Source organism: Chelmon rostratus, chromosome 10, assembly GCF_017976325.1.
Source record: "Chelmon rostratus isolate fCheRos1 chromosome 10, fCheRos1.pri, whole genome shotgun sequence".
Taxonomy (NCBI): domain Eukaryota; kingdom Metazoa; phylum Chordata; class Actinopteri; order Chaetodontiformes; family Chaetodontidae; genus Chelmon; species Chelmon rostratus.
Window position 1 is genome coordinate 7,296,808 of NC_055667.1, and position 26,916 is coordinate 7,323,723.

The 26,916-nt window shown below is 42.6% G+C and overlaps 2 protein-coding genes across 11 annotated transcripts in view; both read left to right on the forward strand.

Annotated features, from left to right (window-relative positions):
• Positions 1-312: 312 nt before the first annotated feature.
• vwa1 (von Willebrand factor A domain containing 1) lies at positions 313-8,577 on the forward strand. Its single transcript, XM_041946128.1, has 6 exons — positions 313-700; positions 3,411-3,968; positions 5,513-5,845; positions 6,281-6,556; positions 6,863-7,138; positions 7,577-8,577. Exons 1-6 carry the CDS (start codon positions 616-618, stop codon positions 7,603-7,605), a joined length of 1,557 nt encoding a protein of 518 aa, XP_041802062.1. The 5' UTR covers positions 313-615; the 3' UTR covers positions 7,606-8,577.
• A 2,100-nt stretch (positions 8,578-10,677) lies between these two features.
• The window catches only part of LOC121613068 (ral GTPase-activating protein subunit beta-like), a 42,966-nt gene continuing 26,727 nt past the window's right edge, over positions 10,678-26,916 (forward strand). For 2 of the 10 annotated variants that reach the window (XR_006007168.1, XM_041946328.1), the window contains exons 1-24: positions 10,678-10,806; positions 11,807-12,027; positions 14,218-14,420; positions 14,619-14,785; positions 14,887-15,073; positions 15,375-15,506; positions 16,097-16,275; positions 16,721-16,789; positions 17,276-17,427; positions 17,690-17,939; positions 19,466-19,667; positions 19,966-20,133; positions 20,319-20,433; positions 20,592-20,739; positions 20,870-20,934; positions 21,044-21,188; positions 22,589-22,719; positions 23,448-23,630; positions 23,871-24,019; positions 24,638-24,825; positions 25,000-25,103; positions 25,282-25,437; positions 25,617-25,682; positions 26,445-26,654. Coding sequence is in view for 9 of the 10 variants with exons in the window: in XM_041946328.1 (XP_041802262.1) it covers positions 11,851-12,027; positions 14,218-14,420; positions 14,619-14,785; positions 14,887-15,073; positions 15,375-15,506; positions 16,097-16,275; positions 16,721-16,789; positions 17,276-17,427; positions 17,690-17,939; positions 19,466-19,667; positions 19,966-20,133; positions 20,319-20,433; positions 20,592-20,739; positions 20,870-20,934; positions 21,044-21,188; positions 22,589-22,719; positions 23,448-23,630; positions 23,871-24,019; positions 24,638-24,825; positions 25,000-25,103; positions 25,282-25,437; positions 25,617-25,682; positions 26,445-26,654 (3,546 nt within the window). In the remaining variant the exon portion in view is untranslated. The remainder of the gene's footprint in view (positions 10,807-11,806; positions 12,028-14,217; positions 14,421-14,618; positions 14,786-14,886; positions 15,074-15,374; positions 15,507-16,096; positions 16,276-16,720; positions 16,790-17,275; positions 17,428-17,689; positions 17,940-19,465; positions 19,668-19,965; positions 20,134-20,318; positions 20,434-20,591; positions 20,740-20,869; positions 20,935-21,043; positions 21,189-22,588; positions 22,720-23,447; positions 23,631-23,870; positions 24,020-24,637; positions 24,826-24,999; positions 25,104-25,281; positions 25,438-25,616; positions 25,683-26,444; positions 26,655-26,916) is intronic. The other 8 variants (XM_041946329.1, XM_041946330.1, XM_041946331.1 and 5 more) reach the window with 8 other exon arrangements.

The following is a 26,916-nucleotide window of genomic DNA, read 5'->3' on the forward strand; positions in this document are numbered from 1 at the left end:
AACACAGATGATTATGCACTGTTTTAAACAAGGGATGTATATAAAGCAGTTCTTATTGCCTCCACCTCATTAAATGTTTTATTCCTCCACTTACTAAAGCCGTGAGTTAACCAAACCATCTTTTGATATCCGTTACAATAAATAGACCTGTTTTAAAATCTTAGTCAGTCCCTCTGAGACCGTCCATGAGTGTATTTTGGCATCCCATTCTGAGATTACCCTTTTAATGAACGTTTTATTTTGAAAGTTTTGCCCGGAAAGCTTGCATTTACTTCTCGCTTGCTTGATAGTCGCCTCCTGAGCGCAGGCGAGACGCGTTCGTACTGACGAGGAGCGTCCAGACTTTGCGCACACGGACGGAAGTTTTGTGCGTGTCTGAAGTTTAAATCCCAGCTTCTCCGGAGACCGACTGGCTGATCATGTTCAACGAAGAAGAAGGAGAAGAAGCGATATAAAAAGCCGGGTTGGATGTGACTCATGTAATTTATGCCCCTGACTATGATTTACTGAGTGGGAGTGCACTCCTCCGGGCTGTGCTGGATATATGGTTGACTCCAGAATCTATAACATTTGTCTTATCAACTGCTTCGGAGGAAATAACTCATAACCATTGTGATGGAGAGCCACATGTGTTTGGCATGGATGCTGTTGTGTCTGCTCCTGCGGCCGTCGGCTGCACAGAACGCCGCACCTGAAGGAGGTAAGCTCCAGCAGCTGCATGTGGACACCACTGATCCAGTGGAATCCATGTTTCTTATAATACAGACACGTGCCATCGATTTGGAGGCCATGACTGAAAGCAAAAAAGCTACAATAAAATTCACTTAATATCTGTATTTACTTTAACATCATATTGTGCTGATTTAAGAACTTCCCACAAAGAGCAAGTATCTCCTCAGTCTTTACACACCCTTGTTCCCAGTTTATATAACCTGAGTTTAAATGTACATAATATGAGATGCAGCGACTTTGCCTGTAGAAACTGATGCTGCAGAAGGTGGAGGGACTGTCTGGGCTCCGGGTGGGGTTGATATTACACCAGTGTTCTCAGTGAAATGGCATGAGTCCAAGTATTGAATTGTGAGTTGATGAAATCCCACAGCCTGAGGCAGTGGTTCCCAAACTTGGAGGGGTGGGGGGAGCACGCAGGGACCACCCAGGCGTCCCAAAGAAGGCTTCAGGTGCTCCCCATAGAACACCCAAAAAAGAAGGGTTGAATTCCCAGATTATTGTCTGTTGATGACATCGCTTGGCATTCAAGTGGTTTCCAAGGGAAGGACAAAGCAGCCCTTTGATCAGCTGAGAAGTAGAAACAGTTTAATTATTATTTTAATAATTTAAGTGATAATGCAATAAGAAAAGAGAAGTGAGATCTACAGATCTAATGTAAAGTTTACAATATACAATACAATCTTGGTTGACTTACACTGAGACACTCCTCAGTGAGTTTACAAGATGTTTTTGATATTACTACGCTCTCTAGCTACAGTTGTGACTCCAGATAAGCAGTTTTGTTCACTAACACATCAAAACAAATGTTATCAGCCGTTATCACAGCGGTGCCTTGGCACCCTGCGGTGAAGCTCGCGACCATGCAGCGTCTGAGAGGCTAAACTTGGTGGCGGCGACACCACCCAGTCTGTCAGTGAGAGCGGATCTTCATGACCGTGTTAACATAGGAGAGAGTGAGATGCTGTCACTTGACCTGGTGAGACTGAACCCACACAGCTTACAGTTATTGTGCTTTTTATAAATGCACTTGCTGTTATCACTGTCATCCTTGTGTAACTATAACGAGCTTACAGAAAGAGAAGCAACATGCTGCCCAAGTTATAGGCAATTATGAGTAATTGAAATCTAACTAAGGATTAAGAATGATATTCAAGGAAAAAACTAATTCTAATCGCCTGCAGCACAACATAAACTTGTGTGCTGCAGGCCTTCTTAGTCATGCCCACAAAACCTGCATTGTCTGGGCTTGATTGTGCATGTGTCAGTGTGAGACTCATAATGTACCCATGTGTTCAGCAGGTTGCACGACCTGCTCTGCTCCCGCAGTGTTTCTCTGGGGCCACTTAAGGTTTCATGCTTCATTTTTTCCACCACCACCTCACTCAAGCGCTAATAGTCCGCCTATAACTCCAATTTATTGTGCGTGCGATAGTGGCGGGCTGCATTTAAACACGTCCTCTCTCGAGATAAGTCCAGACGTCAACATATGGTTTTTAGATAAAGACATACCTGCACAAAGGTAGAGGTGGGGGGGCTGTGATGCAGAGCCCAAAGTCCAAACAACAAGACAGATGTAAGGAATTCTTTAGGCTGATGGAGAGAATGGCAGCGAGTGTGCACGTCTGTGTGTGTGCGCGTCTTTGGTCTGTGTGTGTGTATATACACGCCTCGCTGCCTTCTCAGCTTTCAGCACCTTCGTGTCTTATCAACACCTCATCTCGTGTGTTCAACGTTCAAATATATATATTAAAAAATGGCATTTAAAGAAACTAAGAGTTTCCACAGGTTTCAATGTGTCAGAGTCGGTGGCTGTAATTGCAGTAATATGAAGTCAGAGTAATCTAGAGGCGATCTAAGGTCTTCATCTCTCACCATATCTGTCTCTCACACATTTATTTTTCTCTTCTCTTTAACCCTCGCTCTGAGATTGTGACAGTGGGCGTTTTTTTCTTGGATGACTGCACAGTCTGATGATCTGCAACTAAATATTGCTTTTAGATTCTGTCTCTATTACTGCTGCTCCTTTTCTTCCTCTCTCGCCGCTCTGTATATGGCCATCCAACATTCCTCTTCGTCTCTCACTTGGAACTGCCAGAGTACACCCCCCCCCCACCCGAAACCCTCCTCAGCCTCACTCCCTTTTTAACGCCTTTTATTCCCCCTTGTCCCACCTCTTTTCTCCACTCCCTCTCCCTTTACCGCTAATGCCCAGCGGCTACTGTTCTCCCTTCTCCTGTCCGTCACTCCTGGCACTCATTTGTGACCTCGCCTTTCATCCATCGTCCACTTCTGAAGTTATCATAATGCCGCCATCGTTTTGTAGTTCCGCTGTTTGTTTTGATTCCTTCTTATCTTCGCTGTAATTGCTCGTTTCTTACTTGCTTCTGCCTCTCTGCTGCTTTCATGTTGACAATATCCCCTATAAAAGTGACTGTGTTGTTCCATGAGGGTGGATGGAGAAAGGGAGGGAGATTCCAAATGTGTGTGTGTGCGTGTGTGCGTGCGTGCGTGTGTGTGTGTTTGCGTCAGTGAAGCATGGGAGGGAAGCAGAAGAAAAAAGTTGTGGGAGTAAAATGGAATCATAGAGGCAGCTGCACTTAGATCCCACATCAGCGTCAAAATTCAGCGTGAACTGATTTGCATATTGATGACTGTATTGATTTATTCTTCCTCCGCAGTGCTGAACTGCTGCGAGGGTGACGTCCTCTTCTTACTGGATTCCTCAGGGAGTGTGTCGTCCTACGAGCACTCCCGCATGCTAACCTTCCTGTCTGAGCTCCTCCTCCCCTTCTCGCTGGGAGAGGACCAGGTGAGGGTGGGACTTCTGCAGGTGGGCACCCAACCCCGCCTCGAGTTTGGCTTTGACGCCCACAGCACCCAAAGTGGCCTCCAGGGGGCTTTGAGGAACACCAAACCTCTCAGGGGAGACACCAACACAGTGGAGGCGCTGAGAATGGCAAAGGAGCGGGTGCTGAGACCCGGAACAGCGGACGGGGCCCGGGCCGGGCTCCCGAGAGTGCTGGTGTGGTTGACGGATGGGGTGAAACCTGGTGATGTGATTGGACCAATGGCTGAGCTGCAGGAGGAAGGGGTGGCTGTGCTGGTGGTCTCCACTGGGCATGGCAACTACCTGGTGTTGAGGCAAGTGGTAAGCCCACCTGTGGAAAACCACCTGTACTTTGTGGATATCGATGACATGAGTATCATCACTGAGGACCTGCGGGATGCCATCATTGGTGAGTATAGCCTCGAATAACTGGTGATTATTGACGTTTAAAAGTTCAGTCTGCAACTTTTTGAAAAATGGATTTTTCCAATTTTTGCTGAAACTGTCACTACAGCAATTCATGAGACAGATAAACTGTGAAAAAATATGGCTCGTCCACACGCTACTAATGGCATTTGAAAGAACCAACCATGCCTGAACAAAAACAACCAATCAGAGCCAGCTGATTGGCGAGTCTCGCTCCCAGGTTGCTTTGGGTCCTTTGGTCAACCCAAGCGAGGGCCAGGGAATGACTCAACAATCACCTATCTTTATCCAGAACTGCCTCCTGCACCTTTAAGGTCTGGTAATCCACCGGTTGCATAGAGTCATGACTCCAAATGAATGATAATGTTGATGTGTAAATAGGCAGCTGCATGCAAACACACCAGCTACAACAAGTTCAGGCTACAAGGTGATATGTCAATGTTGTGCCCCCAGGTGGCCAGAAAAATGCACTACTGCTATTAAAATTATACTTAAACACTGCAAAATTGTATAATTGTGCAGGTGGCAAACTCCAGACTCCATACTACATTAGCTCACCTCTCCAAATGATAGAGTCTGCATGCCGTTATGGTCAACGTAATTCCAGGTCATCCCATGGTCATCCAATGTCAAACAGTCATTTCTCGGATTCCTCTAAGAAGATTTGAAAAATTACATTTCAATTTAACAGCAACTTATCTTTCCAGAAACAATGTCCTCTTTACTCTGTATAATCAATCAGTGGAACAACTTTTTTACTAAAGAAATAGTCCCTATAAAAGCTTGTGTTACAGTGGCAGAAGCACCCTCAACAGCTACGCTCACACTAGTTGCCTGCCACTCATACACAGCTGCATTACATGCCGCTGTGCTTCTCCCTAATTCCACACATGCTCTTGAAGACAGCAAGACTAAATAGGAAGCCAGGACACTGAGAGTGCGTGTGTGTAAGAGTTACTGTAATGAGATAGGACGATCTATTAATGGATTAATGATTCAACTTTGCTTTCTGCATCCTTCAACACTATGCCAGACATGATACATACATATATTTATATAGACTGGGGGAGGTCGGTCGCTTCTCCAGCCAGATTAAGTAACTGCCATAGCACTCACAAGGGACACCTCAGCAATTCTACAGTATATACTGCAGCTGTAAGACATGGTGCATAATATAAATAAGGCTTGTGTACAACAGGAGCAATGCACCAGTCTATGCAGAAGATCTAAAGGGTTCTATCACAGATATCAATGCCTCTGTGGCATTTGTTAATTTGTTGCAGGGCCTCTCTGGGTTGGCTATTTCAAGTTGTCTTCTTGCAAGGGTTATGAATGCATCCAGAAACCCAAGTCTGGCTGTCTACGTGGGTGGCTGTCTGAAGCCGAGGCATTTTTAGCTCTCTGACTGATCCTCTTCCCTGTCAACATCCTTTCTCCGTGTCTTTGCAGAATTAAAACTTGTCCCTATATCCTGACAGACCCGTGTGCACACGCTAACTTCATTCATCTTTGTCCTGCCTCCAACAGAGATTATCCGAGCTGAGCGAATCCACGTCCGTGACATCTCCACTAACTCTGCCACGCTCCAGTGGCGACCCATTCTGTCCGGTTTGACGGGCTTCTATGAGGTCCGCTTCGCTCCGCTTCCGACAGGAGGAGCAGGAGGTGGTGGAGGAGGGGGAACTGGGACCAGTCCGAGCACGAGCGGCAGTCAGTACCAGAGACTAATCCAGTCTGCGGATTCCAGCACTGCCAGGCTAACAGGCCTGAAGCCTGACACCACCTACACCGCCACACTGACCCCAGAGTCCAATGAGCAGTCGTTTAACACGCTCTCTGTCACCTTCACAACAAAGCCAGGTTGGGTTACATCCTATTGACACATTGTGTCAAAACCCATAAATGTGTGCTTACTTTGCTACTAAGTCTAAATTTTTTCATTGCGTTAGTTATAGTGGAAAAAGGCAAACATTCACCAGTTGTAGCCTCTCAGATTTCAGAATGCACTGCTTTTATCTGTAGTTTTTTATTGTAAATTTAATATTTTGTAGTTTTGAACTGTTTTACTAACAATTTGAAAATGTCACCTTGGGCTCTGGCGTTATTCCTTATTACTTGACATTTTGTAAGGTAACATTTCATTTTACGGGTCCAAATTTTTCCCCTAAAATTCCCAATAAAAAATTGCACTAATTACGGTAAAATGGGAAGATCTCAGTTTAAACCAAACTAAATATTTCTTTATTTAATCCTATCTTTTACTGACGGGGGTTATTTTGTCTCTCCACACACCAGAGGTGATGAGCCCAGCTGTGATAACGGTCTCCGAGTCGGGGGAAACCAGCGTACGGGTGAGTTGGGGCCCTCTGCAGCCAGAGACGGTCACAAATTACTACATCGAGTACTCCGCCTTGCCCCGTGGCAAGCTCCACACTGCCACAGTGGACCGAACCCAAAACTCCACAATCCTCAGAGACCTCCAACCAGATACCACCTACTTGGTCACCGTTGGCGCCCGGCACACCTCAGGCACGGAGAAGGCCGTGTCTGTCAAAGCGTGTACTCAGGAAGGTGAGTAACATGAAGAAAAAGCAGTCAAACTTGGTGATCAAGGATCCATTTACTGCATGCTAATCCTAAGCCTACTCAGCCTGGTTCTTTGTGGGTCTTAAATGTCAGATAATAACTAGCAGTTCCATTCAGGTTTGACTACTCGGAAGACAGTTCTGAGCAGTTAGGGGAGCTTGAGCCAATCAAATAGTTGCATTTTTCTACTGTACGAGTTCCATTAAAGCATTTCTGGTTTCTTTTAGCCTCTACTTTCTTTCCTATAGAAATAGAAATGTGAAAATATATGACTATGGTCTCCATTTCCAGTGACTCCCGCCCTGGCGGACCTCCAGCTAACCACAGTGGGTAGTGACTCAGTGCAGGTTGACTGGAAGGTCAATGTAGGCAGCCTGAGGGGCTACTGGCTCACCTGGGAGGGACAGCAAAGATCTGTCCAGGGCCAGCGCTCCTCCCTGTATCTGCCGCCCAACTCTCTGTCAACACGCCTCACAAACCTCCCCCCGTCGGCTAGAGTGTGTGTGTCACCCATCTACCGGACGGCGCGGGGAGAGGGGCTGTGTTGCACGGCGCAGTTTCATTCAGGTGAGTGGTGACAGGATATGCAGCCATTTCACGTCATGAAGTGAATTTTAAGGGTTTGTTGCTTCCATGTTTATAGTAATAGTTTCCCTAATTTAGTGTTTAAACACTGGAAGGAGGATAAACAGCCTTTTTTTTTTTTTGCTTACACAAAGCGGTGCAGCATCTAGCCATGCATATAAAACATGTGTGCATGTCTACCAGTCTTACCACTAGAAGTAAGTAAGAAATGTGTTTTTGTTATGTGAGTGAACAAACCCTTGAACTGAAACATGTGTCTGTCGGACTGAATGAATGGCTCCAGATTAATTCCATTTGTTGTCTAATGGTTGTGCACATTGATACAAGGAAATTCAAAACATAATACTTTGACTTTTTCCCAAGTGTTTAACCGTACAAATGTCAGTGGCTCAACTGCTGTTTTCTCCCTCTGCTCTTCAGATGCATTAGCATACGGCCACCAGTCGTAGCACCTCTGAACTGCAAGTGCACCTTACCAAACAAGGAGGGACGATGGCAAGAAAAATGCTGACTTTCATCCATAATTCTTTTCCCAGCCTTTCCCCTCTGTGGATATCATCCAGGAGAGCTGTGTGCTTTGGCCTACTGAGCACTCATGTGGAAGCCATAGACACTTAAGAGTGGTCTGGGACAATGTGGCCACATGTTGACTGCTGCAATCTGTAGCACAGAGGACTATTTGCTTTCGTCCCCCTCTGGTTTACCCCTGTAGTAAATAAAATGCTTCAGTTTAAAGATACAAGCATAAGATAATGATATTTGTTAGGTCTGTTTTGCAGATAGAAAGCAGGCCATGCTTGGAATGTTGAATGTTTTATGTGGCTTGTTTTGGAGAAAGGCTTTGCACCATATGTGGACCTCAAACCCACATCATCATTTTTTTCAAATCCTGCTAACACTGAGAATATCTGATTAACATTTATAATGAATACTTACAATTTGTACTTAAATGGCTTCTCTTTCAGCACATGCCTGATACTTGTGTGTGCACACTGGAGTGCAGCAAAGGAACGTTAGAATGTGGTCCCTAATAACAGGATCCTCAGGATTGCTTTGAACTTTCATGAAATCACGAACAGACCGGCCACATGCCCTGAAACTACGGAGATGCTGCATATGATACAGATGTGTGTAACTGAGAGTAATCTTGTATTGGACATAGATCCATCATTCATATTTATTAATCAAATTCATGTCATTGTAAGAGTTAATAGCATACAATACTTGCAAACATGCTGTTTACATTTTAAGACTGATATCCTTTTAAGCCAGTCTCTGCTGCCCCCTACTGAAAGGATCCTTACAGGCTTATAGCTGATCTTACACTGTCATCCTCTCAGAGCAATTGTATTGTTTCATGTTTGTTGACCACTTTTGAAATTTAACATGAGCTTGCAATAAAGTCCTTTAATAATTTTGTTTATACTAATTGTATTTTCTATTATAGGACAATTGAGCATCATGGAATGAGATTATGGCCAAATATTCTGATGATTAGCCTTTTTTAAAGGGGCACATGTCAAAGCCACTTAAGGAGACATGAGGAGCACTACTCAGCCAGTGAAAACTGTTGGGGGTCTAATGACAGACACTGGGAAGTGTAGGATCCAGCAGAGTTCAAGGAATAAGGATAAAACTTCAGTCTATCTTGGCCTCAGCTGCTTTGATTCGGGCCATTCTTTTTGCAAATCTGTCTCTTGCAAGACTTTCTGCGAATGCAATACTAAAAATAGATGTCTTAATCACTGATTTTGAGGTTAAGAGCTCATCAATTGAATAGCATCCACTCTTTTTCTGTCGCTTGCAAGTCCCCAAATTTTTGCAATTGCAATGCTGAATCAATGAAGTGAGGGGCCCTTTACTTAAATCACTGCATGCTAGAACTGTACCTTAAAGGTTCTACATTCATCCAGAAAAATAATAGTCACTGCTAGTTTCTATGAAAAACTCTGTTTTTGGTTTATTAGACTACTGAGTGACTAAAAAGACAACTTTCATGTATCAAGACTTCCCCCTGCAGGTTAAAGAAAGAGCTTTCAACTGTCAGCTGGTGTATTATTAATCAAGATTAAAATATTAAATACAGAATTTTAATTGCAAGAATTTTAACCCATAGGCATGAATACTGGGTCAAATGCAAATTAGCATTCGTGTTTAACATATCCTCTATCAAGGTGTGAGTAGTATGGATAAAGTTTTCAATATGCGGGTGGCTGTAGCTCAGGTGGTCGAGGGTGTCGGGCATTAGCTGTAGGTAGGGTTAGTGGTTCAGTTCCAAGTTCCTGCTGTTCACATGTGGAACTGTCCTTAAGCAAGGGCATTCTCTAGAGATTCAATTTGAAAGACCAGAATATTCATATAGGAGTGTATGTTTTTTGGCCAGGGAATGAAATGCCTGGCACGTACTTCATCACACTGTATAAGTCCTGTAAATCTAATAATGCCGTTAAGCAGACCTGCTCATTGATCTGCAAGATTCCCTGTAATATCATCCAGAATTGCTGTGTAAAACTGCTATCTTAGCTACAGGTAGACAAAAGGCATATATTGTCATATTAGCCTGCAGCAATCCTTCACAAACAGCCTAAAAAAATATGCAGAAACTCTCATAGGCCTGACCAACCTTTTTACACATAGTGTTGTGATGTTGTGCTGCCACTAATTTCCCTCAGCTCAGCATTAAAGCATCAGCACTTTAGATTCCCATTCCTTTCAAACTCAAGTTCAGTACAAAATAGATGGCTTAATAAGTGTTTTTAGGTTAATAGCTCAGCAACTGCATAGCAAGATAATGATGTTTGTATGGTTTTCATATCCTTTAAACTTTTAGCATAATAGCATACAACTATACAATAGAGGCTGACAGCTAAAGAGCTGACAGTTAAATCACCAGTTGGGGTAACTCTATTTTATAAATCAATCCATTTGTCAGTGATTAGGTGTTGAAAGCTTTGTGCATTCATGTTTAACTTGGATTTAATAACTCAATATCACAAGCTATCCAGTGAAGTGAACAGGTTGCATTAATGTTGACATTTTGTTTATAATCAGTAAGTGAACACAGAAATACGCCTGAAAGGAAGGAACTATTTCTAGCTCCTAATTCATCCAAAGTGGATCGGGGTATCATACTATTGTTGATACGTTTTACATTTATTCTTTAATCTAATTTTTCAAAATGAATACATTTTGTCATTTTTTGGCAATTCATGCAATGCATTGTCATGAATTGCTTTGACTGTATCAGAGCCCGTGAACATCACATAAACCTTTCACAGTTGAAAACATATCATTAATTAGAGCCGATCAAGAGTATTTTTTTCGATGAATTGTGTAGCAAAGCAGTAGCTTTATTTGAGCACTGTTTTTTAATTTGACAGAGGGCGCTTGCTTACACGCCAAAAAGGATTACGGGCGGTGGGAGTTCACCAGGAACGCCTGAAGGCAGCATCAGGTCTGATGCAGTTTCTGTACCAACACAGTAGGGGGCGTCAATCCACGGATCCTGTTTCCCGTTAGCCCATCAAGCTGCAATATCCAAGCCTTGACATTGCGAAGATGGAGGCTGTTATGGTCTAGACCAGGAAACATAGAAAGCAGAAACTGCGAGTTTCAGAGCCCTGTTATGACAACATTTCCAGTTGGTTCAGGTAAATGGAAAACTCCCTAGTTATTTAGCTAGCGAGCAAACGTTAGCGTCTGTGCAAAGTTCGGTAGCTAGCACAAATGACAGCCAGCGCAGCTAATGTCAACGAACGAGCTAACGCAGCGAACATTAGCTAAGCTAGCTAGCAGCGTCGGATCAGCTACAACGTAGTTTGAGATAACTGGCAAGTTAGCATACAGAACCGCCAGTTTTCCTTATCGGCCGTTACTTGTCGTATTCAGAGAGACAGTTTTGTTACACAGAAGCCACCCAGCAGCTAACTCCAGCCGATGTCATCAGCAGGATTAGCAAGATGTTTTGATGTCACTGCTGGCTAACGCTAGCAAGCTAATGATTTTCAGAACCGTTTCCTGGTTGTGATTCCTTGGCTTGTTACCGACCCAGGGTTTAGGATACAAATGGTTGGTATGTTTGATTCTTTGACTTCGTTTTAGATTACAGGGCATAAAAAACAGTTGGTATAATATTTAGCTATCATATGCTATGTAACGTAATGTATCTTTGATACTTTTACTTTTCTCTGGAAGGAGAAAACGTAACATTAGCGACGACATTAAAAAATTGCTGTTTGAACCTGTTCGCTGTCATTCGGTTGCTAAATCAATGAACATTTGTTTCGCTGCGCATGCAGTGCACCAGATGACAATAGTTTTAACATAATTTAATCCTTTGTCGTTGCTAAAGTTATGCCTTTTAATCCCGCATTCTCCTTCCACCAAAATACATCAACGTTAGATACGTTAGACAAGAGTAAACCAGTTAAACAAGTAAAAGTTGAACGGGCCTTTTAAAAGACGTCAAGATCAACTCGATTATCAAAAAGATTCTCGTTCAGTAAGTGGTGTGTATGTTTGCAGGGTTACATATTGACAGCTTTGGCAGAAATATTGCTACAATAAAGGGCAGAACTGTTGGGGCTAGATATTAGCCAAGTGACCTATCCTTGCCATATTAAGTTGACTCCTGGATTTGTATGTCTGCAGGTGGAGGCAGGAGGTGTGAGTAGAGTGCAGTAGACATCAGCAGCATGTACTCCGAGTGGCGATCGCTGCAGTTGGTGGTGCAGAGTGACCAGGGCCACCTCAGTGTGCTGCACACCTATCCCACCACTGTGGGCACGGAGGTGGCAAATGCTGTGGTCAAGCCTCTTGGCACGGCTGTAAGCCCTGTCGCCACAGAGAACATCCTCAAGACAGATAAGGAGGTGAGAAAGAGGTCCACACTGTTGTACAGTGCAATGGTTGAATTACTAAAAACTCAAGACATTGGATCTCTGCAATTGGGGTTAAGATACTAATATCAGTTTTTTTGAATGCGATGCAAATCATTTGCTTCGTGTCACCACAGTGACCTCAAATTCTTTTTACTCCTCACGATCATTGTTTGATGTGACATGCTGCAATTTAAGCAGTAGTCAACTTAGAGTCACAGCCTCATCATCACTGGTGTTGTCTTAAGTGCCATATGTTAGCTTCAAAGACTAGATACTATTAACATATAAGAAGCCAGAAATACAGTGGCTCACGCCCACTGCGTTCAGAAGGCACCTCTGTTTTACATACAGATAGTGTGTCTGTGTCATGGCTATGACAATCATTGTAGATATGGTCCAAAGCAATTCCACTGCTCGGAGACTTATATATCCGTTTGCATCCCCTCCTTCATTTCATTTTAGGGAACATTGCATTTTTTAAGGTGTAAAAACATTAACCAGTAACAACAAAGTAAAATACATGAGAAATATGTGCAAATGTATAAAATCAGATTCTTCCAGTTTCTCCTATGCTTTCTTCTATACACTACACCTAAGTTCTTTACATGCAGTTAAACTTTTCTTTAAATCATGTTTCTAACTAGGATTCTGGACAACTTTGGGAAAAAGACAAGTGATATGTTGGATTTGTTCTTTGTGTCATTATGTCATAAGGCTACATGCATTGTGGAGCATTATTTATAAATGGACCTGTGTATATTTGACTTTGTAAATATCATTCCCATAATGCTTACCTGTTCCCCAGTTCCTGCCACTAAAATCATGGCATAATGCTACCACTGCCATATTTCACTGTAGGTATGATAGTGCCTATGTAGACAGTGATTTACTAGCTGTAACACTTGACATTGGGGTTAAAGAGTTACATTTTTTATTTCACGAGATCTTTTTCCCCCTCTTGCTCTCCATTTATGTGCAGTCATATGTTTTAGTAGTATCTTTGGTTATGCTACTTCAGCATAGGCGTGACTAATGAAGTGCTACAGACATAGCTTCTCCTATCTCTGCAGGAGGCTTAGGCCCGAAACAGAACACTCCAGCCCACACTTAATGCAGTTCATACAGTTCCCCCTTCACTTCACCTTACATGTTAATGAAAATGAACACAGTTTGGTTCTCTCTGTGTATGATTATTTTCTCTTTTTGTTGTATGTGGATTTTGCAAGAAAAGTGCTTTGTTAATGGCTATTTCTTGATGTTAGAACCTCTAAGACACTTTTTATATTCAGTGATCAATAACATTGATCAATAACAGGGATTTCCCGAGCCTTTCTGTAGGAACAGAACCAAGCCTGATTCCGGTGGTGTTTGCTATCAGCTTTCAAAATCAATTTCTAATCCTTTTGTTTGTATGCCCCACCTGTCAAAAAAGCCTGCCTTGTGCTGACATAAAACACACAGTTGAGAGCAAGTGAACCACAGAGCTCACAGTGAGCCAGGAGTTTCAATTAATGATATGACAGCAAGTGTCAGGAAGGGATGTGAGAAGAGCTGCGTTGAGTTAGATAAATTTCAGCAACTTTTCTCAGGTGCACCATGCATGTGAAGTTCCGCTGTGCCCTGAACTTCTCTTCAGGATGTGGATAAAGCTTGGATAAACCCTCCTGCCACTAGTGATCCACACTGACTCCCCTGTCTAATACAATACACTGTAGGAAATTATACAGAATGTTGCAGGAGACTGTCAACAAAGAGCTGTCATGCAGACTTTTAATGAAGGCTGGCTTTGAATATCTGGTCTGTTTTTGATTCAGAAGGAAACTAAAAAACATGGCCAAGAGAGCCGTTTTATTGTCATTGCCATCATCCTCTTACCCTTAACCTTTGGCTTTCCTTGTTATGAGACACTAAATCAGATGTGCTAGACTGCTTATGGCTACTCACATGACATTATGCTGACAGACACAAAGTACAGTATTACATGAAAACAATGGCAGCACTTGCAGAATATGACACTATTGAAATTTGTTTTGAAGGCTGTCATTCTCTGTGTGTCATGTGCAGTGGGACACATGACTCATCAACAGCAATATGCTACATAGCAAAATGCCACAAAATAAATCAGGAACTCACAATTTCAAAACCATTGACGCTGATGAATGAAAATGGTTCGGTTTCTAGGTGAAATGGACCATGGAGGTGCTGTGTTATGGCCTCACCCTCCCCCTAGAGGGGGACACAGTCAAGCTGTGCGTGGATGTGTATACAGACTGGATGATGGCCCTGGTGTCGCCCAGGGACTCGATGCCTCAGCCGGTGGTCAAGGAGCCCAATATGTACGTCCAGACCATCCTCAAACATCTCTACAATGTCTTTGTACCAAGGTATGTAAATTTAAATGTATACTTGTATGTATATTGTATACACTTGTTTTTGTTGCTAACAGTCATCCTGCATATTTCTCTGACCACTAATGTCACTTGTTGTGCCTCCTGTTTTCTCTAAACTTTCTCTCTGATTGCTTTTCTGTCTCTGGTTTCCTCCGTATCCCCTCATTGCAAACACTCCGTGTCTCCCTCCAGGCCTGAACAGCACAGTCTGAACCACATCAGGCTTTGCCAGCAAGTTCTGACTGCGGTCCAGAAATTGGCACGCGAGTCTGTTTCCATGGTGAGGGAAACCTGGGAGGTGCTGCTGCTCTTCCTGCTTCGCATCAACGATACATTACTTGCCCCACCCACGGTTGGAGGTATGCCTCGTCCTGTGCCACAGAACTCCTCGCTGTATTGACTTAGTTAATAATTTTGATTACTACTATCAATAATCCCATAATGTTTTCTGCTCTGTCAGTTGGGGTGGCAGAGAAACTGGCAGAAAAATTGATGGCAGTGCTGTTTGAGGTGTGGCTACTGGCTTGTGCGCGCTGCTTTCCCACGCCACCATATTGGAAGACAGCAAGGGAGATGCTGGCCAACTGGAGACACCACCCTCCAGTGGTGGAGCAGTGGAGCAGAGTGGCCTGTGCCTTGACCTCCAGGTTAGAAAGGCATCAACTTCATGTGGCCTTCATACAGTCTGTCACTGAAAGTACGTTTTGTTTATGTTTGAAGTCTTGTTATGTTGTTTGATTAGAGTTGAGATAGTTGGTGTCTTGGCTTGCCTAACCTGTTCAACTCCTGTCTCCGCAGATGGGAGAGGCAAAGCTAAGTTTGACCTAGACAGTAGTGGCCTGTGAAGTTGGAAATATATTGGTGGTTGTCATAAAAAGTAATAGGATAAGTGCTTGCATTCTCTGAGTGTGATTATCTGTATGTCTTTGTCTCACTTCTTCAATCCAGGCTTTTGCGCTTTACCCACGGACCATCCTTCCCACCTTTCAAAGTTCCTGACGAAGATGCCAACCTGATTCCTTTAGAGATGGACAATGACTGTGTGGCACAGACGTGGTACCGCTTTCTCCACATGCTGAGGTGCATACACCCTCCTTTTCCTGGGTTCTAGCCTTAAAAGGGATGTTCTTTCCCCATTCAAGCTAACTCTAATGGGCACAGATGATTTTTGTCATGTGTTAAAAGGGACAAACAATTTGTAGCACATGCTGAAACTGATGAAGTACATCATATCAACCTCTTATTATCAAATATTTCTCTTCTCAATGTACTCCACTTCCTGTCTGTAAAAAAATCTAACACTAATTCCATGGCTGCTGATGTTTTGTATGATATCATCCACCCTTCTTTCTTTCTTGTGTCGATTCGCTCATGCTTTCCCTCATCCTTCTTTCCTTCCATCTGTCATCCTCCAAAACTGATCCAAAACATCCAAAGTTTGAATCATCGCGAGTCATTGAGTCATCACGTTTTTCTTTTGTGGTTAGTTACATCATCAGGATACAGCTCTGCCATCATCTCACTGCTGGCAATATTAAATATCTTAAAACTGATGCCATTCTTTCCAAGCCACAGCAGAATCAAACATCAGGTATAGCCAGAAAAACTTTCGCTGGGTCTGCAAGCTTTTTGCTTAATCCATGAATTTGCCTCTTTCTGTTTGTTTCTAGCAACCCAGTGGATCTGAGCAACCCTGCGATAGTGAGCACCACTCCAAAGTTTCAGGAACAGTTTCTTAACTCCAGTGGTATCCCTCATGAAGTGGTGCTGCATCCGTGTTTGAAACAGCTACCCCAGATCTTCTTCAGGGCCATGAGGGGCGTTAGCTGTCTAGTGGATGCCTTCTTAGGTAAGACGGTGCAGGGTTGAAATGATAAAACATTGCAACTACTTTCCATATGTGGGATTTCACTGCCAAATTGCTCCATTTTCGCCAAAGTACTACAAAACATGTTCACATTACAGCTAATTTTACAGTGCATGATGCTATAGATCCTTTAATTATTCCATCATGATACTATCAATTGAATATGTGTCAAATAGGATTAACAGATTCTCACTTTTTTTATGTTTTACACAGTGTCCCAACTTGTTTGGAATCAGGGTTGCAGGTAGCTCCAACTTTAGCTTTAGTAAGGCAGCTCATAACATTCAGAATTCATTTCTTGTAACACATGTACTCATTTCCAGCACTACTCCTGAGTTAACTCAAGATGAAGGATGTCAGTCAGTAATACCTGTTAAAACATTTGAATAGAAACATGTTGGTGTGTATTTTTCTCTTCACACTGTAGGTGTCTCTGTTGAAAAGAGAGATGTACGAGAGAGGGTGTTCTCTTTTTGCCAAGTGCTGCTTTCTCATGGTACAGACATCAGCTGCTACGTCATACAATGAGATGGGGATATGATGGAGTCTGTTTTTTCGTGGTGATGATATTAACAACTGGGATTAGTCTTGCTATATTGCAAAATGATATCTCCTGGACATTCAGACTAAGCTACAAGATCATCAACTAGGGTTATTTTGGGGGCACAAAAAGTCAAATCAACACGTTATCAATTATTGCTGATTCGTATCTAACAGTTGTCTTGCATGTCTATGAATGAACATTGTCTATGATCAACTCACACACTCTGAAGCCACTTTATTTTCTTCTCTCACTCGTAACAGTAACAATGGGAAGATGGCTTCAAATGATTCTATTCACCCAACCCAAGTTTTGTCCACTGGAAAAGTGGCAGGATTAATATTTGTTTTCTTGTTTGCTGACCATAATCAGACATGTTTATCCCCCCGTTATGGAGGGGAAAGCACAAATCCCCAGCTCATTTTACCTTCCTGTCTGCAGGTATATCACGTCCCAGAGCTGACAGTGCCCCGCCCACCCCAGTCAACAGAATGAGCATGTCCCCGCCCCCCTCCATCACCAACACCACACCCCCTCACAGCCGCAAGCAACGGCATACAGTGGTGACCAAAACCACGAGCAAGAGTTCAACTGTAAGTTCAAGCATTACATTAAACAATAAGAAATAGTAAGTGCAGAGTTAGACAGTGTTTAGCTCTGTATTTTTTATTATTGTATTATGGACATTTTACCTCTGAATAACAAATCCTTGTGTACATCACATCTGCCACCATTTGTTTTGTCCAAATCTCAAAACATCTTGTCACCTTGTCTGTGTGAGCTGTTTGTTCCAGCAGCCACGTTCTCAACAGCAGCCCAACTAATATCTTCATTTATCCCTCCCCCGTCCTGCAGAGCAGTGGTAGTCAGCCAACCAAAGCATCCCAGCAGCAGCAGCAACAGCAGCAGCAGCAGCAGCAAGCTTCATCCTCTCCGACCCTTCTTTCCAGTCCCAACCAGAGCAGCTGGGAGTCTCGGCCCCTGCCGGCCCCAGCACGGCCGAAGGTCAACAGCATCCTCAACCTGTTTGGCCAGTGGCTTTTCGACGCTGCTCTGGTCCACTGTAAGCTCCACAGTGGCCTCAGCCGGGACCCCAGCATGACCGGTAAGAAGCGAGATGATGGCTAATAGCCTTTCCATTTATGCATGGGCAGGTGGGTGTTCTGTTGCTGTTCGTTAGTATGTGTTTTCGTGGAGTTTATCTGTGTTTTCGGTGTCCGTGTTATTTTTTACCGTATGTCGTTGGGATATTCTTTCCTTTTTTCACCATTTTCTCTGAAACTTCTTTGTGCCTTTCTGTGTGTGGAGGGCTTGGTTAGAAGTGGCCTGGTATGAGATTTCCATCTGATTCTAATCCATTTACATCTATCAACAATTTAAACCTGGCTAAAACTGCATATAGACTATGACCATATGCTAAGGACTTCATACAGTCATATTATTGGTAGAATCATCACTAGAGAAGTCAGTGACAGCACATATGGTACTTGATATTTGGGAAGAAATTTGGCTCATCATTGGCTCTCCATTTATTTTTCTCTTTTTGGTGTAGTGTCCTGCACGTGTCTACCATGTCTGATTAATGTTAAAGAGTTGTATTGGGTCAAAAGTCATGTATTGAGGAGAACAAACATAAAAACAACACAATTCATGCCTGATATGAATTGATCCCAAAATATTGGATCTGCTTTGATTTTGTGTCTCTCCACTATTTCTGTTATCTTGCAGCCTCTTTTATCCAAATTCTCCTTTCTTATAAATCTTGTAAGTAGGAACGGCAGCTTTTTTCCTCACTTGATTTGCGTTTCTTGACAAATCTTCCTGCTTTTTAGTTGAGTTCCTCATGGTCATCGCCATTATCGCCATTGTTTTCTGTTCCCACTGCTTGTCATATATAAAAGTTCACCAGCGTTCTCTCAGTGTTTCTCCAGAGGTGATGGAATGGGTTTCACCAACTGACCACTTGTCTGGACCATAATGTTGCCAGTTTGTGACAACGCCACCCAGTTTTACGTTCTCATTTTCTTTTCCTTTGGGTCACACTAATCCTTATTGTTTAGTTTCAGACCCCCCTCAAGTTCAGCATTAATGTTTTGTTTTTTTTTATTTCCTTTTGTATTGTCAGTTCACTTGAGTTTTTATTTTATTGGTTTGGTGCCTCAATGCATGAAATGAATGTTCTGTACCTTTAGTGACAGTCATATAATGGCAACAGTGAGGGAGCTGACACAGGGATTTTGCTTTGTGGTCTTGCAGCTGAAATGTTTTAGCACCAGCACACTACACTTGGTCATGCTTTGTGCTAGTGACAGGTAGAACTTCTACGGCAAACTCTTTGTGTCAGAGTTCCCTTTTGAATGCTTTTAAATAGTGTGTGTGTGTGTGTGTGTGTGTGTGTGTGTGTGTGTGTGTGTAGACATGGAAGTCTTTGTCCCCTCTTGTTGTGATAGCAATTAAATGTTTGCTTTATGGTGGTTTTTTTTTTCAAATCTTTACTGTTTTCTTTTTTTTGTAGTGTGCATATGGTAGCTACATGTCTATGTTTGCCTGTTTCTCATAAATGCATGTTCACTAATGACCACACAACAATTCAGGCTCCTTTCATTCTGTGTTTCTTCCTACTCTCTACAGCAATAGCCACTCAAGTAGGTCTGGAGCTAAGACGGAAGGGTTCTCAAATGTCCACCGACTCCATGGTATCCAACCCCATGTTTGATGCCAACGAGTTCCCAGAGAGCTACGAGGCAGGAAGAGCTGAGGCCTGTGGGACTCTCTGCCGCATCTTCTGTAGCAAGAAAACTGGAGAAGAGATTCTGCCAGTTTACCTGTCCAGGTACCTATGTTTTTTTTATACGAATTATTTATTTGCACCTCTGTGAAAATAGTCACACGGCAGCTATTCGGCTATTTATGTGTAAAACCTAAACTTAATGCTGACTTGGTTGATATCATGGTTGGGGTGCAAATATCATTGTTTGCTAAGGACACCTGGGTGCTAATAGCATCTGCCATTTTTTCATCATAGCAAATTCTGCTCCACGCTATCATCACCATGTGGGTATGCGATTTTGGTGTCGACAGCTATTCAGATTTTAAACTGTGCCAAACAATAATTATTTCTCTTTCTTCAGGTTCTACATGGTCCTGATTCAGGGGCTCCAGATCTCCGATTTCATCTGTAGACCAGTTCTGGCGTCTATTATTCTGAACTCTTCCTCTCTCTTCTGTACTGACCTGAAGGGCATCAATGTGGTGGTGCCCTACTTCATAGCTGCCCTGGAGACTATTGTACCAGACAGGTAAGGCAGATAGTATCTTACACACAGTTAGGATCAGTCATCATGTAATTTGTGAATTTGTATCTTTCATTTACTGGATAACATTTTCAGACAATATGATTTCAGTAAGATTTTCCTTTAGAGGTTCTGAGAAGATTGTCTTTACGTTTTTTTGAAGTCCATGAGGTTTGTTTTACTCTTAACAGGGAGCTGTCCAAATTCAAGATGTATGTAAATCCTACCGACCTGAGGAGAGCCTCCATCAACATCCTGCTTGCCATGCTGCCGTTGCCACATCACTTTGGCAACATCAAGTCAGAGGTAACAGCTTTAGGTTTAGTATGTTTCTGGTTTTGTGGTGTGAATTAAATCATTTTTGTCATTGCAGCCTTTCCTTGTAGCTTATTGAAACATTTTCTGCACCATAAAGCTAAAAACAAGCATGCCTTGTTCTTTACTTTGTTGATGTTGTGCTTCAGGTTCTATTGGAAGGAAAATTCAATGAGGAGGATGGTTGGCCTCATGACCAGCCCGTTTCTTTCCTGTCCCTGAGGCTACGTCTTGTCAATGTCCTCATAGGAGCACTGCAGACTGAGACTGACCCCACCAACACGCAGCTCATTCTAGGTACCTGCTGGCTTTATCTATTTATTTAGCTTTTCCACATGTGCAGTACTTCTGACTTTAACCTTTTTTGGACTGTGTGAGAGTCTTTTATGTTATTCTGTATCAATGTTGTATTATTGCCCGCCCTCAGGTGCAATGCTGAATATTGTTCAAGACTCAGCACTGTTGGAGTCCATTGGTGCACAGACTGAAACAGTAAGGCTCAGATCATTGCTGTTATGTACTGATAAATGATTAACCTGTTGTGATGCCAGAAGCAGTGTGATAAACTGGAAATAAAGATTGCGTGTTTTTGTGGTGGTAGGGGAGTATAGATGGAAGCCACATGACAGTGAGGAGTCAGAGTCACAGCCGTACCAACAGTGGCATTAGTTTCACCAGTGGGGGCAGCACGGAGGCCACCAGCCCAGACTCTGAGCGTCCTGCCCAGGCCCTGCTCCGAGACTACGGTAAGAGACACAGCTGCTCCACGTACAGTAAACTAATATCCTTTTACTCTGTGAAATAACACAATGGTGCTAGCTTTGCATAACGGGCTTGCTAGAGCATTATTTAATGTGATTAATACCTGCTGCTTATCAATGCAAACCAAGTAACTTCTGAATTTAACGCATTTGCTCTTTATAGCTAACGTGGTCAAGGTGGTATGCAGAGTTAAGAAGCGTTGGGTAAAATGTCTTTGTAGGTGAAACCAAAGTTACTTTCTGTGATGCTGTGCTGTTGAACAGCAGTTTGTGTGGAGTGCCCAGCCTGACTGCTGTTTTTTCTCTCTGATTGAATGGTTGCAACAATGCTGCCTAATGAAAAGCATTTAAAAGATTTTGTCTTGTCCTCGTAGGGCTGAGTGATGATTTACTAAATGAATGTGTTGGACATGATGTGAAAGGCCATTTTTGATTTTAAAAAAAATGGACCACCCATCTCATTTAATTTTGCCCACAAGTCTATATCCATTTTCACTAAACACTGTGCCACTGTGTCAAGGCGACTTTGTCAAGCAGGAAATGGGTGGAGGAGGGATCTGCAGGGTTCCTGTGGGATGGGACAGTTGCATTGTGTTATGAGGCTCAGTAGTGGACAGGAAAAGCAAGACTTGAGAGTCGGCAGGAGTCTGGTGACAGTTGTTTTCATACACTGCAGCCAGTTCAGCGTGAATTGGAACCTGTTTTGCTGATCAGAAATTTAGAAAAAAAAATAGTCCTGGTGTCTGAAATTGAAGCCAGTGATTCTGTTACTTCCACTGGTTATTACTTTTCTTCTGGAATAAAGCCGAGCTATTCAGGCAACTTCACATTCATGTTCAACACAAAGTTTGCAGCGTAAATTGTCCTGTAAATTGTAGTTTATACTGAGAACGTGAAAGGTGCTGTCTGACATGCTGTGACTTTCCTTTTGTATCAGTGTCAGCTTCACATGAAACAGACAAGCAGTGTCACAAATTCATAGCAATTGTTTATTATATCATGAAGACCCATGGGATAACAGTATATTCATGGTTCTTGTAATTGTTTATTTAATAGTCATGTTTAAAACTGGGTTTTTATCAGGTTGGCCTGGTAATTAATTAAGTTTTGGATGATAATGTCATTCATTAGGGTTTTTTTTCTAAGTCAAAACTTGATCGCTCAGCCCTATTCCTCATCAGTTTATCTATTCTTCAGTCTAATTTTTCTCAACACTCGGTACTTATTTCAAATTATTCTAATGCATGTTTTCAGTACCAAGACAAATCTAACTAGGCATCCAGGACATTTTTCCTGTTGTCCTGCATACCTTAGCTGTTTTGCCTGAATCCTGCTTTGCTCTGTTCTTTGCGGTGTTTGGTATTTCGGGGTGTTATATGGTCTAGCTCTTCCAGATACGGCGGCAGGCCTGCTGGTGCGCAGCATCCACCTGGTCACCCAGAGACTCAACTCGCAGTGGAGGCAAGACATGAGCATTTCACTGGCTGCCCTGGAGCTGTTGGCTGGGCTCGCCAAGGTAAAACTTGAATGTCCAGACACTGCAGAGACTCAGTGTAGCAATCTGAAATCACGACTAGCTGGCCAGGAGAAGTGAGACTATTGTACGGTTTTCACTTCACTCATGTTACCCACCCAGAAGCTTCCAAGAAGGCTCACAGATAAAAAAAAATGATTCAAGAAACCAGGTTTACTGAATGTCTGTGCCTGTTACCATGGCAGCGAATGGCCTGAAACTAACCTGTTACATTAATTTGTGTGCACCTCGCAGAGAATAAGACTAATGGTGCTATAAGGTGGTTTGTATGGATTTCTAAGTAGAAAATTTCCAAGTGCGTTGACAAGGGAGTTAGCCCCAAACAGTCAACACAGTACCACAAGTTAATGGAACAAGAGAAGTTTCTGGATAGTGCCTGGCTACAAAATGTAAATATCTGACACTTATTATCACACACGTGAAGAGAGCTGAGGAGCAGAGAGAGAAGAGGGAGAGGCAACATTGAGGTTACAATGAGTTTTAATTGACATAAATTCTAGTCCTAACAATACTACAATTTAACGTTTAAGTTTTATTTACAGCCAGAAATAATCAAATGTGTCATAGCTCAGTAAAACAGCCATCACTTACTCACCAAAGCCTACAGAGATTGTTCACAAATGCATAAAATGAATAATATTGCAATGTATAGATTCTATAATTTTACAATTTACTACATTTTCTTGTATTTTTGTATATTTCTCAACCAGGTAAGGGTGGGAGTGGACTCTGCGGACCGTAAACGCGCTGTCAGCTCTATATGTGGGTACATTGTGTATCAGTGTAGCCGTCCAGCTCCTCTACAATCCCGAGACCTGCACTCCATGATTGTAGCTGCCTTCCAGTTTCTCTGTGTGTGGCTCACAGAGCATCCCGACATGCTGGATGAGAAGGTAAGTTTAAAGACTGAATAAAGATTTCCCTCATATGTTGTTTGGTTGGAAAGGGATAAAATGTTTGGTAAAACTCAAGTTCTGCCAAAAACATAGAGAAAATTGGATTCCTTGCCATTTCTCTGGCCAATGATTTATTGAAAATTTTGTCGATCTAGTCTTAAGTCTCATTTATACGGAAAGAATAATGTGCACATTCTGTCCCTTATTCTTTGTTTGTTTTTGCTTTTTTTGCATCAGGATTGTTTGGTAGAGGTTTTGGAGATTGTGGAGCTTGGCATCTCTGGCAGCAAATCCCGACAGGAACAGGAAGTCCGACATAAAGGGGAGAAGGAACACAACCCAGCTTCAATGAGGGTGAAGGATGCTGCAGAGGCAACTTTGTCCTGGTGAGACTCCTCAAAATATCTATAGTAGTAGCAAAAATTGTATTTTTCAAAATGCCCTTTTGCACTCTGTTACTTGTCTGGGCCATCTTTTTACGGGGAAAAAAGAACACAAATAGGAAAAATTGACATTTAATATTTGTTAGTGTCCAGTCTGTGCATATGCAAGGCATGTTATTTATCTGTGTATAAAGACAGAGAACTCATCTGCATATAGCCAAACTCAAAATACTTTGTAATACATTTATATGAAACAGTAACCATCACTGTTCCATTGCCTGTCATAGCGACAGAGTGCCAGACAGCACTTTATGTGAAAGAGCTATGAACCACAGCGAACGCTAGCTTTCTAGCCGTGACGTTGCCTTCTTATGCAATAACAAATTCACTTATTTTAGTTTGTACAAAGGTTGTTGACCAACTAGCAAACAAATGCCCATTGTAAAAAAGTGTACTTGTACTGCTAATGTTGCTTTGCATGCTATATAGCATTCAGTGTAGTTGTTGTGCTAAATTGTTTATTTGTTCTATTTTTTGCTGCTACAATGGCCTAGTCATGCTCCTATTGACCCAGTTTCTGTATATTTATGTTCTTGTTGGTTTGGCTGTGGTGTTTCCCAGCATCATGCAGGTGTTGGGGGCCTTCCCTTCCCCCAGTGGGACTGCCTCCACCTGCAGTCTGCTGAATGAAGACACGCTGATTCGCTATGCCAGACTGAGTGCGACAGGAGCCAGCAACTTTCGTTACTTTGTCCTGGACAACTCGGTCATCCTCGCCATGCTGGAGCAACCGCTCGGCAATGAGCAGAGTCAGTCAGAGCCACTTGTCATCCATCCTTTGACTAAATACGTTTGTTGGGATACTTGCTTCATTTTTAATGTACAAGTAGAGATCATATCACCCGCCAAGTACAAAATTAAGTATCAACAGAACAACAGGCCACCCTGTTCATCCATAAATCAGAGTTTCTCTGTCCTCTCAGACCCCAGTCCATCAGTGACAGTTTTGATTCGAGGGACGGCTGGCAGACATGCCTGGACCATGCAGCTCTTCCATCAACCCAGAGGAGCTCGGGCCAATCAGAGGGTGAGATCATACTGTAGACTGCTGCATCATGAAAGGCAACAATGCAAAACTGATATCACTTCAGAAATGTTTTTACATGGCATGCTAGGGTATTGATTTGTAAAAATTTGCAGCTCCACATCTGTTTCTCTGATAACACAACTCTGCTCCATATCTGTCTACTTCTCTCCTTCCACAGCAGGTGTTTGTTCCTGAGGGCCGTCCAGCACCCAACAATGATGTGGGGATCAAATACAATGTCAAGCAGAGGCCCTTCCCTGAAGAGGTGGATAAGATTCCTCTTGTCAAAGCTGATGTCAGTATTCCTGACCTGGACGACATTGTCAGTAGAGAGGTGAGATTTGCTTTGTCTTGAACCATGCCGTTGATCTTTTATCCATTATGACTAATTGCATACAAATTAAACTACTCTGCTATGGGCAGAAGCCAAAACAAGATCATTTGTTGCCATGGCTAAAGTAGATCCATGCAGTAAATTAATCACTCATGTTATTTTTATTATACAAAACTCAGGTTGGTTGTATGGGCTGGCAGGATGATTCCAGAGCTACAAATACAGTGATGAGTAATTACCCACACGTGAGTTGTTGGGGAGATGAAAGTTCACTTGGGTGTCTCTTGGGGGGGAAATGGGTTAAATCATGTGGTTTGGTGACAAACATGATCATGTTGTTCAGTTTCTCAATCCAATGCAGTACCTGTGCAATAACTAGCTTTTACTGTGGTCCAAAACCACCACCACCATAACTTCCACCTGAAAAATTACCACCATGTCTCTGACACTGTCAAGAAAGTGAACATTAAAATTTTCACAAAGACTGGATTTATTGAAGAACTGTTGTACTGGATTGGATGAGATTGTACGGGTTTAGCTAATAAAATGGTAACTCATTCTGTACTTACAGTAAGTGTTTGATACTAGTTTTTAAAAGAACAGATACACACTACTGACACATGAACTTTTGGGAGGTGACACTTTAGTACTTGGACTATGTGACCTGCTCTTTGTAGGTTCATGTTGAATTCATGCAATCGAATGCCATTCTGAGTGGCTGTGGATCAGGAGGTAGAGCAGATTGTTTACTAATCAGAAGGTTGATGGTTTGATCCCTGGCTCCTCCAGTCCACATGTCGAAGTGTCCTTGGGCAAGATGCTGAACCCCAAATTGCTCCTGATGGCTGTGCTACCAATGTGTGATTGTGTGTGCATGTGAATGGGTGAGTGTGGCATGTGTTGTAAAGTGCTTTGAGTGGTTGGTAGACCAGAAAAACCCTATATTCATCAGCCACAGCCTCTTTAAATTGTGTTTAAAAAATGCTCCATCTCCTTCTTCTTTTCAGCTGGAAGTCCAGCATGACAAGCTCCGTATTCTGATGACCAAGCAGATAGAGTATGAGAACGCCTTGGAGCGGCACAGCGAGGAAATCTGGAAGTCCAAGTGTTTCCCTGACCCACAGACGGACTGCAAACCCCCTCCACCCTCACAGGAGTTCCAGACAGCGCGCCTCTTCCTCTCCCACTTTGGCTTTCTGTCTCTGGAGGCACTTAAGGTTGGTAAACATAATTTGTCTGACAGGTTTTTTGTGAGAAAGTCTCTTGGATTGACACTGCGCAAAACATTTTCTGCCAGTATCAAATGTTGTATACAAGTCCTCCAGCCATTTATACTTAAAGATTGTGATTCTGTGTAAGTCTGTGGAATGAATAATAATAATAAATGTTAATGATTCTGTTATGTATAAAGTAGTTCTTTTACATACATTTGTTACATTGCCAGTGTTAATAAAGTTCATTAAGGATATATGTATATTA